Source organism: Cetorhinus maximus, chromosome 2 (assembly GCF_964194155.1).
Source record: "Cetorhinus maximus chromosome 2, sCetMax3.hap1.1, whole genome shotgun sequence".
Taxonomy (NCBI): Eukaryota; Metazoa; Chordata; class Chondrichthyes; order Lamniformes; family Cetorhinidae; genus Cetorhinus; species Cetorhinus maximus.
This window is the reverse complement of record NC_135880.1, coordinates 33,119,033-33,134,920: the sequence shown is the minus strand read 5'-3', so window position 1 is coordinate 33,134,920 and position 15,888 is coordinate 33,119,033. Positions and strand designations below refer to the sequence as shown.

Here is a 15,888-nt window from a genome sequence, read left to right as displayed (position 1 = left end):
TTGTTAGCAGCAGGTACTAAACAAAATTCCAGAAGCCCGATAACATTTCAATATAAAATGTTCTGTGAGGTTTATGATTCATTTATTCGTTAAGTTGAAAGGGGAAAGATTCACTGGCACACTGTCCTTTTTTTGGCAGAATATAACGAACTAAGTTGACCGCTATTTCATCAGAAACTGGAAGATGGCCTTTATACAATATACATTTCAAATTACAAGAATTATGTCTGTTGAATGCCATTACAGAAGAAAAAAACTCTATGCCAGTCATAATTACAATCAATAAGGTGATGCATGGCCTTGAAAATATGTGCATAACTTATTAACTGAAACTCATATCCAGTTAGAACTTAACATTGAACAGTAAATGCTGACTGCCATCTGCATATCCCATCAAATGAAAGCCAGTTCCTTACAGGTCAATAATTTAGGTAAAAATAAAATAAGCCTAAATATTCTTTTGTAATTCACATTTCTTTTAAGTAGATTATGTAAATGCAGCAGTCCACTGATTTCCTAATTGCATTGAGAGTTTCATCTAACATTAATGCTTAAATAGATGAATGCACATATGCAGCTTCGCCTGTGCATTCGAATGAAGTATTGAATTATACTTCACCTGTAAGGTAAGATTTTGTTTATATCACACATTTCTAGGATCATTTGGCATCCATTGTTTATCTGGAAATGTTTGAATTTTAGTTAGAATAACTTTCACATGGTTTCCATCCTGATTCTCCCAAGAATCTATGCTTCCAAGAGGAATTCGATTATATTCATATATTCCATTACAGGAAGTTAACACCTAATTTAGAGAGGATATGAACAGTAGCTCCTGCAACATATGTTAAAACATACTGTTATCATTTTAAGCTGAAGTTTTATTTAAAATAGTTTCAGATACATTTTGCAGTGTTCTATGATAGCCATTATGGTATTTTCCCAAATTTACCTTACATAGGAATGTAAGAACATAAGAAATAGGAGGTGTAGACCATTTGGCCCCTTAAGCCTGTTCCACCATTCATTAAGATCATGGTTAATCTAATTTTAGCCTTAACTTTACATTCCTGCCTGCCTGTCCCTGTTATGGCACAGCCAATTGTAAATGCTAAGTTGTTCAAATCCCAAAGGGTAACTTGAAACAACTGTGACAACTTGTTTTGCAATTTGTATAAATTTCGAGATGCATGCCTTGAATTCAGACGTAATAAGATCACCAAATCTTAGAGGTTTTTACAAAACTAAATTAAACGTTTATTAATAAGAGAAATTATTTTAAACACATACATAGATCTGCCCCACAGAACTCATGTCTTGCTATCTTGACTCCATTCTCTCTCCCCTTGTCCAGTCCCTTCCCACCTACATCCGTGATTCCTCTACATCATATCAACAATTTCCAGTTCCCTGGCCCCAACCGCCTCCTCTTCACCATGGATGTCCAATCCCTCTACACCTCCATCCCCCACTGGGACGGTCTGATGGCTCTCCGCTTCTTCTCAAACAGAGGCCCGAACAAGCCCCATCCACCACTACTGTCCTCCGTCTGGCTGAACTTGTTCTCTCACTGAACAATTTCTCCTTAAACTCCTCTCACTTCCTCCAAATAAAAGGTGTGGCTATGGGTACCCGCGTGGGCCCCAGTTATGCCTGTCTCGTTATGGTGTATGTGGAACATAACTCTTTCTCCAGTACATCGATGATTACTTCGGTGCTGCTTTATGCTCTCGTCTGGACCTGGAAAAATTTATTAATTTTGCTTCCAATTTCCACCCCTCCATCACTTTCACATGGTCCATCTCTGACATTTCCCTTACCTTCCTTGACCTCTCTATCTCAATTTCTGGCGATGGACTGTCCACTAATATTCATTACAAGCCTACCGACTCCCACAGCTACCTCAACTACAGCTCCTCACACTCCGCTTCCTGTAAGGACTCCATCCCATTCTCTCAGTTCCTTCGCCTCCGTCGCATCTGTTCTGATGATGCCACTTTCAAGAACAGTTCCTCTGACATGTCTTCCTTCTCCCTTAACTGAGGTTTTCCACCCACGGTGGTCGACAGGGCCCTCAACCGTATCCGGCCCATCTCCTGCACATCCGCCCTCACACCTTCCTCCCCTCCCAGAAACATGATAGGGTCCTCCTTGTCCTCACTTATCACCCCATCAGCCTCTGCATTCAAAGGATCATCCTCCGCCATTTCCGCCAAGTCCAGCATGATGCCACCACCAAACACATCTTCCCTTCACCCCACTGGCGGCATTCCGCAGGGATCGTTCCCTCCGTGACACCCTGGTCCACTCCTCATCACCCCCTACACCTCAAACCTCTCCCACGGCACCTTCCCATGCAACTGCAGAAGGTGCAACACCTGCCCCTTTACTTCCCCCCTCCTCACCATTCAAGGGCCTAAACACTCCTTTCAAGTGAAGCAGCATTTCACTTGCACTTCCCTCAATTTAGTCTACTCTATTCGTTGCTTCCAATGCGGTTTCCTCTACATTGGAGAGACCAAACGCAGACTGGGTGACCGCTTTGCAGAACACCTTTGGTCTGTCCGCAAGCATGACCCAGACCTCCCTGTCGCTTGCCATTTCAACACTCCACCCTGCTCTCATGCCCACATGTCCGTCCTTGGCCTGCTGCATTGTTCCAGTGAAGCTCAACGCAACCTGGAGGAACAGCACCTCATCTTCCGACTAGGCACTTTCCAGCCTTCCGGACTGAATATCGAGTTCAACAATTTTAAATCATGAACTCTCTCCTCCATCCCCACCCCCTTTCCGATTCCCCCCCTTTTTTCCCAATAATTTATATAGATTTTTCTTTTCCCACCTATTTCCATTATTTTTAAATGTATTTACATCCATTGTTTTATGTCTACCTTTTAGCCTATTTCGATCCCTTCCCTTCAGCCCACCCCACTCAGACTATCTGTAACTTGCTTGTCCTGCTTTCTACCCTTAATTAGCACATTCCTTAGATAATATCACCACCTTCAACACCTCTTTGTCCTTTTGTCTATGACATCTTTTGGCTATCTCCACGTATCACTGGCCCACTATCCAGCTCTACTTGTCCCCTCCCCTCCCCGCTTTAAACCAGCTTATATTTCACCTCTGTTCTATTTTTCCTTAGTTCTGTTGAAGAGTCATTCGGACTCGAAACTTTAACTGTGTTCCTCTCCGCAGATGCTGCCAGACCTGCTGAGTTTTTCCAGGTATTTTTGTTTTTGTTTTGTCATAGATCTACAAATTACTACGATAACTTCCAAATCCCCGACTTAATCAGACTCCCAGTTACACTTTCATTAAGGCAACAGTAAGACACACATTTTAAAAGACTCAGGCAAGGTGACACACAATACCCTGAACCAATAGAATTCAAAGTGAGTTTTCTTAACTTCAGTTCTTTGAAACAGCAGCTTGAGGTATCGATGCTGAAGGCTTTTCACACTTGTTAGATCTTAAAAATGCCTACCCTAACACACAGCCTTCGTTCCTTATACATTTTTCCCCCTTTGAATGCAAATTCCCATTGTTTCAATATGTCTTTGAACTTAATCTTTCTGATAATAAAAATCTCTTATAGCACTAAGTAATCTTTGAGAAAAATAAACACACTGTTTCTAAATTTCACCTGGCTAGGTGACACATTTCACCCCTCCTTTGAAAACAATCTAGTCTGGTTTATTTAAAAATACGAATGTCCTTTTACACCTTACACACACATGCACGCGCACACAGTTACCACTATTTTACAATAAATTCCAATAACATTATGAGAATTATTAAATCTTCCTGACAGTCGCCCAAAACTTTTGACTCCCTTGGACATCTGTCCAACTCAGCCTTGAATATATTCAATGACCCAGCCTCCATTTCTCTCTGGGGCAGAGAATACAAAAGATTAATTGACGCCCAGAGAATAAATTTTTCTTCGCCTGTCTTAAGTGGGAGACCCCTTATTTTGAAACTGTGCCCCCTAGTTCTAGATTCCTCCACGAAAGGAATCATTCTCTCAGTGCCTACCCTGTCAAGCCCCCTCAGAATCTTATATGTTTCAATATCACCTCTCATTTTTCTAAACTCCAATGGGTATTGGCCCAGCCTACTCAACCTATCCTCATGAGACAACGTCTTCATCTCAGAAATCAGCCTAATGAACCTTACTTGCCCTGTTATGTGAACAACTTCAAATAAAAATGGTGCTCACACAAAATCCACTAAAAACACATATAAAGAGATTCTTCTAAATATGCAGAGTGCCAAAATGGCATACAGCCTGGTGTGATCTTATCTTGATTATCCAACCTCGCAGTGCAACCTTCATAGCATTATGAATAGATCAGTCTCACACCATGGTGTAAAGTATATGGGGAATGTAAGGTTAAAAACCCTACAGATTCATGAAGACTCAGATTTTGAATCAGGCAGCCTCTACTTCAATTACGTAAATCATTTTGCTGCTTAATTTTCTCTTCTTTAAAAATTAAAAGCAGAACAAACAGCATGATTACCATAAGTGATGCTTGTAGTACATTGCATAACCAGAGCTTACCTGGACAGAACCATCAACAAAAGCAACATTGTTTAGGAATATAACTTCAATATATTTAAACACCCACTACAGAAGTATAGCATTTCTAACTCCTGTAACAACAATAAATTGCAGGTCAAAGGATGTTTCACAGCATCATTTAGCTACAAATAACAAGGTACCAACATTAAATCCACAATGTACATTTGAATCATGTTGAAAAATGCATATCCAGATCAAACAAGAACTTTTATTGCTAGATGAAAAGCAGAATACTGTGCATGCTGGAAATCTGGAATTAAAACAGAAAATGCTGGAAACACTAAGCACGTCAGGAAACATATATGGAGAGAGAAACAGAACAATGCTTCAAGACCTTTCATCAGAACTGAGAAAAGTTAGAGATGTAATAGGTTTTGAGCAAGGGGTGAGTGGGGCAAAAAGAGGACAAAGGAAAGGTCTGTGGATAGGGTGGAAGTGACAGAAGTGATAACTCTGAATCACTAGTCTTACAGGGTTAAAGGGAATGGTGACAGAGCAAGAAAATGTAATTCTCCACCTTGTTCTCACGCTGACGTGTGTCCTTGGCCTGTTGTATTGTTCTAGTGAAGCTGAACGTCAGCTTGAGGAACAGCACCTCAACTTTCGATTAGACGATTTACAGCCTTCCAGGCTTAACATTAAGTGCAACAATTTCAGACCGTAAATTCTGTTCTCACCTCTCCTTGTTTCTTTTTTTTTGCATGTTTCAGTTTTTCTCTTACTTTAACTTATATTGCTAGACTGATATTTAGAGTTGAGTATGTGAGATCGGTTCCTTGTATGAATACAAATATGTTAATTCTATTACAAATCCATGCTTGCTCAAAGTGAAAGGATCAACTAGGAAATATGCATGGGAAAATGATGCATTATCGTACAAGGGAAAAATGGATTGAACCCCATGCCCACGCAGAAGATGCAACACCTGCCCCTTCACTTCCTCTCTCCTCACCGTCCAAGGGCCCAAACACTCCTTTCAAGTGAAGCAGCATTTCACTTGCATTTCCCCTAACTTAGTCTACTGCATTCGTTGCTCCCAATGCGGTCTCCTCTACATTGGAGAGACCAAACGCAAACTGGGCGACCGTTTTGCGGAACACCTGCGGTCTGTCCGCAAGAAAGACCCAAACCTCCCTGTTGCTTGCCATTTTAACACTCCACCCTGTTCTCTTGCCCACATGTCTGTCCTTGGCTTGCTGCATTGTTCCAGTGAAGCCCAACGCAAACTGGAGGAACAGCACCTCATCTTCCGACTAGGCACTTTACAGCCTTCCGGGCTGAATATTGAATTCAACAACTTTAGATCTTGAACTCCCCCTCCCCCAATCCCCACCCCGTTTCTCCCCCCTCCCCCTTTTTTTTTCAATAATTTATATAGATTCTTCTTTCCCCACCTATTTCCATTATTTTTAAATCTAAAACTAAAACCTTGCTAGTCTTTCCACCCCACCCCCACTAGAGCTGTACTTTGAGTGTCCTGTCTTCCATTCTTAATTAGCACTTTTCTTAGACAAATATCACCACCTTCAACACCTCTTTGATCCTTTTGTCTGTGACATCTTTTGATTATCTGCTCCTATCACTGCTTGCTTATCTCCACAATCACCACACCCTCAACTTCTCTCTCTCCACCCCCCCCACCCCCACCTTAAACCAGCTTATATTTCTCCTTTCTCCTAACTATGCTTCAGTTCTGCCGAAGGGTCGTGAAGGCTCGAAACGTTAACTGATTTCTTCTCCACCGATGCTGCCAGACCTGCTGAGTTTTTCCAGGTAATTCTGTTTTTGTTTTGGATTTCCAGCATCCGCAGTAGCTTTTAGCTTTTTGTTTGAATCCACTGGGTTACTCATGAGTACCTCCATCAGCTTCCCAGAGTTCGAGAGGAGTATTCACTATTTTGCTGATGGAGCATGCCAAGTGATCATTTAAGAGAGAGGGGAAATGTAAGGAATGCAAGGATAGAGAACAGTTTTATCGGAACATATTACAGCACTGACCAAATAAAATTCATAAACAGAAGCTTCAATGGATTCAAAGTAATCAGTTAATCCACAAGTGACTGCATTACTATTGAGGCATTATGAATTTGGGAATAAAATAGCTTGCTTACCTTCCAAAGTTTGCTGGCAAAAACTCCAAAAAGGCATCATTTAGGTAAAGTTGAGTCAGGTTCAGTAACTGTGTGAAGCCATCAGGAAGCCTGGAAGGGAAGGAAAGAAAATGGTTCCAATTTTCTAATTGGTGTCGATACGATATTCAAGTGAACATTTTTAACAAAATAGAGGATAAGGGAAAATAATATAGCTACATTTTTTTTCAGATCTGATGTCTGTCTTAAGATCATTGAATAACCATATTAGATTTCTGGTAACGCCCCATTTTATTTCAACTTGTTTGAAATTTCAACTGACACTGGGCAGAAGCTTACCTCAAATAGCACTGGCATTTGAGTGCGTCATTACTTTACGCAGTAAATTATGCTAGCGATGGAAACAGGTGGCTGGACATTGTCCATAAGGCAGGAGAAAGGATTTCAGACAAGAGCAAAAAAAAAAATGATTCCAAGTTTTGGATCAATGAGCCATGAAGTTAGGTCATTAGAAAATTCAGGTTACTTCGTTTACGAAAACATGATGCAGTCACACACATCAATCCAAAACGTTCTTGCCCCATTTGCATGTTGTGAAATTGACAACTCTCCCCACACCACAGGATCCACCAAACAAGATTTTTTAAATACCTTTTCCCCCATTAAGACCCTTTCCATTCAGGAAGTAACCACCTGAGCCACTGACTTATGGAATCAATTATGACCAAAGAAGTGGATTTCAATTCACTTGAAGCATTGGGAAAGAAAATTGAATCAGGCATGATCGAACAAAGAACAATAATGGCAACACTAGGCTTTAAAGTAAGGCCGCCAACTGGATGAGCTGAATGCCATTTTCTCATTTAAAAGTGTACCAGTATGGACACAATACTTGGATGGACCATAGATAATTTATAGCATAGAATAAAGACACTTGGCTCATCTTCAATAATTTAAATCTAATTACACTGTTCAACCCTCTTCCTGACTGTCCTGTATTTTCCTATGTATTATGATCCCGTGCTGAGATTACCATTGGACAAGCCTGATCCCAGGGTGGAACCCAGCTTGAAAGATCCTAACTTTTATTTGTTTGTTTAGATACGTGGAGAGGGGCTACTGAACAGAGTCACAAGAGTCAGCTAGTGAGCTTTTAACAAAAGCATAAAATATTTATTAAACCAGAAACGATGAACTATATTACAATACTCCTTCAACCACAACTATACCTTGACAGATATATACAGATTGTAAGGATAACACAAGTTACAAAAGCTATCTTATTCTTTAATGATCACAGTAAATGCACAGTCCATGTAACCCAATTGGCAACCTGTGGTCAGGCGCACCACACTCTGAAACCAAGTGACAGATGCCACCTCAGCCAGATGCTATGGATCTCTCATCAACTCCCCCGAGATGCTAGTCTCACCATGAGTCAACTGCTCTCACTGAACTCCGTTTTTCACACAAGGGTTTCCAATCTCCACTCTCAAAGAACTCGCTTTGGAATCTTCTCCCAAACCGATGCTTTCCCTCAGATGCCTTCCACAAGGGTTCACCTCCAGGGTTTTGAACTCTCCTTCCGATGTCCCTCTGCCCTGGGTCACCACACGCAGTCAAGCTTTCTTCCACCACCTCTCCCTCGCTGACTCAACCATCAGCAGTACACCACTGCTTTACATACCCATAGCAAAGTGTTACAGACCTTCAGCTGTCTCTTTGGTCCTTCTTGCCTCTTCAAGCTGACCTAGCTTTAAATCTGCTTTCTGCTGCTTTTGTCTATTTAAATCTGAAGCCAGGAGCCCTTCTCTCTGCCCCTTATTCTTAACTTCACTTAACAGGACTTTTTCTAGGTTCCTGTCCTTCCTTTGGCTAGAAGGTCTTCTTGGGACTTCCTCCTGTTCCACTCCCCTGTATTTTGGGGTTTTTTTTCTAAGGATTGGGACTGGCTATCTTTTCCCTGTGCTCCAGTCTCTCCTGGCAGCTACTTTCAACCAACTTTAGCTTGGGACTGGCTGTCTGCCCCTCCTAGATTGCTTCTGCTTGACAGCTGTCTTCAAAAGCTGCTGTTCCTTTAGTTTTTGTGTGTGTCTCCAAAGGAGGGACCTGCCTCTCTGGACTCCTGTTGCTAGGCAACAGCCCAGTTTCTCTGCTCGTTTGTTTAACTTAACTGCAACAGTCGTAAACCTCATTAGAAATGCAGGCACCTTTTAAAGTGAAACAAACTCAATTTGACCTTATCTTATCACACAAATACAAATCAACCTTAAACTTTAAAGCTAAAACTCATTCCTAATGCCCATAAATACAAATATAACTTAATTAAATTGTCTCTACTTCCTAACAAATGTCTCAAATATTTCTTCAATTTTCTCTTAAAAGATGCAACGGTTTCTACATGAACCATCGCCTCTGGCACAGTATGTTTGTTCCAACTACTTTCACCTTGAAGAAATTTCTCCACACTTATGCTAAATTATTAAGCCCTTTCACTGGCTCCCAACCAGAGGAAATAGACTTTTTCCATTTAGTCTGTCAAAATCTTACATAATATTAGAAACTTCTACTGAACTTCCTTTAAACTCTTGTACTCCCTACATCCCAGTTTCTAAAACATGACTCAAAGAGGACTTCTCCCAATATTCCAGTTAGTATTTATTTCTCAACTCATGTCGCTAAAACAAATGATTTGGTCATTTTAAAAACAATTATTAAACCATGGGATCAGGGCTTCACTGGCAATGCCAGCATTTACTGAACATCCACCATTACTCTTGGGAAGGCGGTGCTGAGTCGCCTTTTGAATTGCTGCAGCCCAGTGGTGAAGTTACTTCATGTTAGGTAGGCATTTTCAGGATTTTAACCCAGCGACAATGAAGGGGCAGCAGTGTATTTCCAAGAGCTTGCAGGTGGTCATGTTCCATGCACCTGCTGCCCTTGTCCTTGCAGATTGTAGAGGTTGCTGTTTTAACATGGTACTATCGAAGGAGCCTTGTCAAGTTGCTGCAGTGCATCTTATAAATGTTATACCAAGCTGCCACAGTGCGCCAATGTTTTTTATTTATTCATTCATGGGATGTGAGCATTGCTGGTTAGGCCAACATTTATTGCCCATCCCTAACTGCCCTTGAGAAGGTGGTGGTGAACTGCCTCCTTTAACTGCTGCAGTTCATGTATTGTAGGAATACCCATAGTGCTGTTAAGAAGGGAGCTCCAGGATTTTGACCCAGCGACAGTGAAGGAACAGCGATATAGCTCCAGGTCAGGAAGGTGTGTGACCTGGAGAGAAACTTGCAGGTGGCGGTGTTCCCATGTATCTGCTGCCCTTGTCCTTTTATGTGGTAAAGGTCGCGGGTTTGGAAGGTGCTGTCGAAGGAGCCTTGGTAAGTTGCTGCAGTGCATCTTGCACATAGCACACACTGTTGCCACTGTGTCGAGGTGGAGGCAGTGAATGGATGAAGTGCAAATCAAGTGGGCTGTTTTGCCCTGTGTAGTATCAAGCTTCATGAGTGTTGTTGGAGCTGCACTGATCCAGGTAAGTGGAGAGTATTACTCTTGACTTGTGCCTTGTTAGATAGATAGGCTTTGGGCAGTAGGGAGGCGAGTTACTCACCATAGAATTCTCAGCCTCCAACCTACCCTTCCAGCCATAGTATTTATATGGCTGCTGCAATTCAGCTTCTGGTCAATGGTAACCCCAGGACATTGATTGTGGGAGATTCAGCAATAGTAATGTCATTGAATCCCCAGGGGAAATGGCTATATTCTCTCTTGTTGGAGATTGTTTTTGCCTGGCACATGTGTGGCACAAATATTATTTGCCACTTATCAGCCCAAGCCTGAATACTGCCCAGGTCTTACTGCACATGGACAGGGACTACTTCAGTATCTGAGGAGTTGCAAATGGCACTGAAGACTACATATCCCTACATCTGACGTTACGATGGAGGGAAGGTCATGGATGAAACAACTGAAGATGGTTGGGCCCAGGTCATTACTCTGAGGAACTCCTGCAGCAATTTCCTGCAACTGAGATGGCTGACCTCCAAAAACCACAACTCTCTTCCTTTTTGCTAGGTATTAAACCAATGGAGAGTTCTTCCGCTGATTCCCATTGACTCCAGCTTTTCTAGGGCTCCTTGATGCCACACCCGCCACATGCTGCCTTGATGTCAAAGGCAGTCACTCTCACCTCGAGTTCAGCTTCTTTGTCCATGTTTGAACCAAGACTGTAATGAGTTCAGGAGCTGAGTGGCCCTAGCGGAACCCAAACTGAGCATGAGTGAGCAGGTTATGTCTAAGTACCACTTGATAGCACTGTTGACACCACTGGAGGGAATGAATGTTAAAGTGATGGATGAGGCGCCAATCAAGTGAGGGGTTTGTTATGCTGTATGCCAAGTTTTTTGAGTGTTGTTAGATTGCACTCATTCAGGCAAGTGGAAATTATTTCACCGCACTCCTGACTTTTGCCCTGTAGGTCATGGAAAGTCTTTGGGGAGTCACAAGGTGAGTCCTTTAACTCAATGTCAACTGAATACCTAGCCAGTGACCTGCTCTTGTAGCACTGGTTGGTCCAATTAAGTTCCTGGTCAATTGTAGCCATCAGAATGTTAATGGTGAGGGATTCAGGTTTGGTAATATCATTGAATCCCAAGGGAGATGATTAGACTCACTCTTGCGTGAGATGATTACTCCCTGGCATTTGTGTGTTACTTGCCACCAATCAGTCTAAGCGTGAATGCTGTTTAGGCCTTGCTGCATGCAGGCCCGGACTGCTTCATTATCTAAGGAACAGTGAACAGAACTAACACAGTGTAATCATCAGCGAACATGCGCACTTGTGACCTCCTGATGAAGGAAAGGTCATTAATGAAGCAGCTGAAGATGGTTAGGCCTAGAGCACTGCCCTGAGGAACTACAGCAACGCAACAATATCCTTGGGCTTAGATGATTCGCCTCCAACAACCCCAACAAAAAAAAAAATCAATTTATCTTACTGCTGCTTTAAAACCTGGTTGAATGCAAATAAGCTGCCATGGTACAATATTGTCTACACTTCAGAAATGCTTAATTGGCTGTGAAGCATTTTAGGGTTTCCTGAGGTCATGAAAGGAGCAATGTAAATGTACATTGTTTCCTTATACACCCATTTCTTGATTGGACCCCCAAGAATATTACTCCCACTTATTCATGTTCAATTGCATATGATACTCGTCAACTCATTTCTCTTACCGATTCTGTGTGAAGTCTTTTACAGTCCTGTCCTTTGCCAAATCTGCTTTTGTTTTGTCAATAAGTTTTGAGATTGTATTTTCTATGTCAAATCCAAATCATTATATATTTTATATATATATTAAATAAAGGTAACAAAAGCAAATCCCTGTGATACATCACTCTAACTCTTCAACTGAAGAAACACCCATTTACTGTTTCCAGTCCATACAGTTTTACATCCGTGCTGCTGTATTCCTCTTACATCATTTGTTTGATTTTTTTTTTTAATTAGGTTCTTAAGAGACACCTTATCATATTGCATTTGTCAAACAGCATTGGCCTTTATCAAATCTATGTCAGCTGTCCTTGATTAACCCACCCATGTCTAAATGCTCATTAATTTTAACTTGAATTATGGTTTATATTTGGTTGCAGATAATTAATGCTAAGTGTACTGGTTTTCCCACAATTATTGTGAAATGTCCTGGTCTTACTCGTTCATCCATCATTCCCCCCTTAATTAAAGGGATTACTTTGGCTATTCTCCAGTTCCACAGCATAATTTGCTAATTTGAAGGTTTAACTATTGTGGCCACAACCTCCGCCATCTCCTCTGACTTCTTTCAATGGCTTATGGTGCATGCCATCCAGACCACATGACTTGTACTTGCAATGCTCATCTATTTTATTTTTCCAATAAGCAATTCCTTTTCGACCACAATCAGAATCCTGCAGCACAAGAGGCCATTCGGTCCATTGTGCCTGTGCTGATACTTTGAAAGATTTATGCAATTAATGCCAATTACCCCCTCCCCCACTTTTTCTGATAGCCCTGTAAATTTTTCCTTTTTAACACACATCCAATTCTGCTTTGAAAGTTACAATTAAACTCATTCCCAACATCCTTTCAGGTCATGCATTCCAGATCATAACTGAAAAATTCTTCTCATCTGTTCTCTCTCTCTTTTTGACAATTATCCTTAATCAGTGTTCTCTGGTTATCAAATTACTCAGCAGTGGAAGTTTTTCCTTATTCACTCCACCAGATACTTGAGTCTCTTCACATTGAAGTCACTCATTACTTGGGATCATTCAGGTACATTTCCTCTGCATCCTCTCACAGACCTTAACATCCTTCCTAAAGTGTGGTGTCCAAAATACTGTAACTGAGGTTTAACTAATGGCCTATAACAAATTTGATGAACAGCTTCCCCTCTACGACACCTATTATACTCACTTACGTTCATTCTTTGTAAAAATTATCCCATATACTTTATTAGCCACTTTCTCAATCTGCCCTGCTACCTTCGATAATTTGTGCACGTATATCCCCAGGTCCCTCTGATCCTGCACCCACTTTAGAATTGCATCCTTTATTTTATATTGCCTCACCACATTCTTCCTACCAAAATTTGTCACTTCACACTTTTCTGCATTATATTTCATCTGCCACTTGAATGCCCATTCCACCAGCCTGCCTGTCCGCTTGAAGTTTATTATCCTCCTCGCAGTTCACAATACTTCCAAGTTTTGTGTCATCTGCAAACTTTGAAAGTGTCTTGAGTGCCAAAGTCTCAGTCATTAACATATATCAAGAAAAAGCAGAGGTCCTAACACTGACCCCTGGGGAAGACCACCATATATCTTGCTCGTCCAAAAAAAAAAGCATTCTGTCACTCAGCCAACTTTAAACCCTTGCTGCCACTTTCCCTTTTGTTCCATGGATTTCAACTTTGCAGGCAAGCCTATTACGTGGCACTTTATGAAATGCCTTTTCAAAGTCTTTGTCCAATTCATCAACCACATTACACTCATCAACCCTGTTACAGAATCACAGAATCCCAGTGCAGAAGAGACCCTTCGACCCATCGAGTCTGCACCGAAACGTGAGAAACACCTGACTTATCTACCTAATCCCATTTACCAGCACTTGGCCCATAGCCTTGAATGTTATGAGGTGCCAAGCGCTCATCCAGATACTTTTTAAAGGATGTGAGGCAACCCACCTCCACCATCCTCCCAGGCAGCGCATTCCAGACCATCACCACCCTCTGGGTAAAAAAGATTTTCCTCACATCCCCCCTAAACCTCCTGCCCCTCATCTTGAACTTATGTCCCCTCGTGACTGACCCTTCAACTAAGGGGAACAGCTGCTCCCCATCCACCCTGTCCATGCCCCTCAATCTTGTACACCTCAATCAGGTCGCCCACTCAGTCTTCTCTGCTCCAATGAAAACAACACAAGTCTATCCAACCTCTCTTCATAACTTAAATGTTTCATCCCAGGCAACATCCTGGTGAATCTCCTCTGCACCCCCTCCAGTGCAATCACATCCTTCCTATAATGTGGCGACCAGAACTGCACACAGTACTCCAGCTGTGGCCTCACCAAGGTTCTATACAACTCCAACATGACTTCCCTACTTTTGTAATCTATGCCTCGATTGATAAAGGCAAGTGTCCCATATGCCTTTTTCACCACCCCACTAACATGCCCCTCCGCCTTCAGAGATCTATGGATACACACGCCAAGGTCCCTTTGTTCCTCAGAACTTCCTAGTGTCAAGCCATTCATTGAATACTTCCTTGTCAAATTACTCCTTCCAAAGTGTATCATCTCACACTTTTCAGGGTTAAATTCCATCTGTCACTTATCTGCCCATTTCACCATCCCGTCTATATCTTCCTGTAGCCCAAGACACTCAACCTCACTGTTAACCACCCGGCCAATCTTTGTGTCATCTGCAAGTTTACTAATCCTAACCCCCCATAGTCATCTATGTCGTTTATATAAATGACAATAGCGGCCTGAGCACAGATCCATGTTACCTCATCAAAAACTCAATCAAGTCAATAAAACTCAATTTGCCCTTAACGAATTGTGGTTTTGCTCAATAAATCGGCATTTGTCCAAGCCACGGCTAATTTTGTCCGGGATTATTATTTCTAAAAACTGTCCCACTACCGGGGTTAACCAGACTGCAGTTGCTGGGTTTATCCTTATGCTGTTTTTTTAAAACAGTGCTGTAACATTTGCAATTCTCCAGTATTCTGGCACCATCCTTATCTAAGGGGGATTGGAAGATGGTCAGCATTGCTGGAATTTCCACCCTTACTTCCCTCAGAATCTTTGGAAACATCCCATTCCTAGTTGTTTATCAACTTTAAGCACAGCCAACCTTTCTAATGGCTCCCTAAGCTTTTTTCCCCATTCAGAATGTCAACTATAGACTCTTTCACTTTGATTTTGGCAGCATCTTCTTCATCAGTAAAGACAGGTGCAAAGTACCTCAACCATGCCTTCTTCCTCCAAGCACAGGTACCCTTTCGGTCCCACCCCACCTCTTACTACTATTAACTATTTATATCCCTACTGAAGACTTGCTGATTTCCTGTGGTGTTAGCTGCTATTCGCTTCTCAAATTGTCTCTTTGCCTCTGTTATTTCCTTTTTCACTTCCCCTCTGAACTTTCTATATTCAGCCTGGTTCTCACTTGTATTATCGTCCTGATATCTGTCATACATTCCCTTTTTCTACTTCATCTTACTCTTTATCTCTTTCATCATCCAGTGAGCGCTGGCTTTTCCTCCTCGTAGGAATTCTCAACAGTACCTGAACACCCTCCTCCTCAGAAGCAGTCCATTGTTCCTTTATAGTTGTTCCTCCAATTTTGATTCATGAAACTATACTTTGAATACATTTTTATTCTATCCACTTCTCATTTGAAAGTATCCCAATTAGCCAGTTTGTTAACTTTTGTGCTTAGTAAATTTATGCCATATCCCCACTTGCACTAAACCTCGACTTATTCCAGTCAAGCACCCTTAGCTTTAACGTTTCGTTATTTCTTTTCAATTTTTACATCAAAGCCAACAAGACTGTGTCACTATTCCGAATTGAAAATAACAAATGGTCTCCTACTGTACCATAAATTCTAATCTCTAGATTGTTAAGAGACCTAAACAACCTTGTTGTCAGGCAGAGGTCAG

At 41.6% G+C, this 15,888-nt stretch overlaps 1 protein-coding gene across 5 annotated transcripts in view; it reads right to left on the bottom strand.

Annotated features, from left to right (window-relative positions):
• Positions 1-15,888, bottom strand: part of erbin (erbb2 interacting protein) — a 322,194-nt gene that overhangs the window by 152,642 nt on the left and 153,664 nt on the right. For all 5 annotated transcript variants that reach the window (XM_078562777.1, XM_078562787.1, XM_078562807.1 and 2 more), the window contains exon 5: positions 6,700-6,789. In XM_078562777.1, the coding sequence (XP_078418903.1) occupies positions 6,700-6,789 (90 nt within the window). The remainder of the gene's footprint in view (positions 1-6,699; positions 6,790-15,888) is intronic.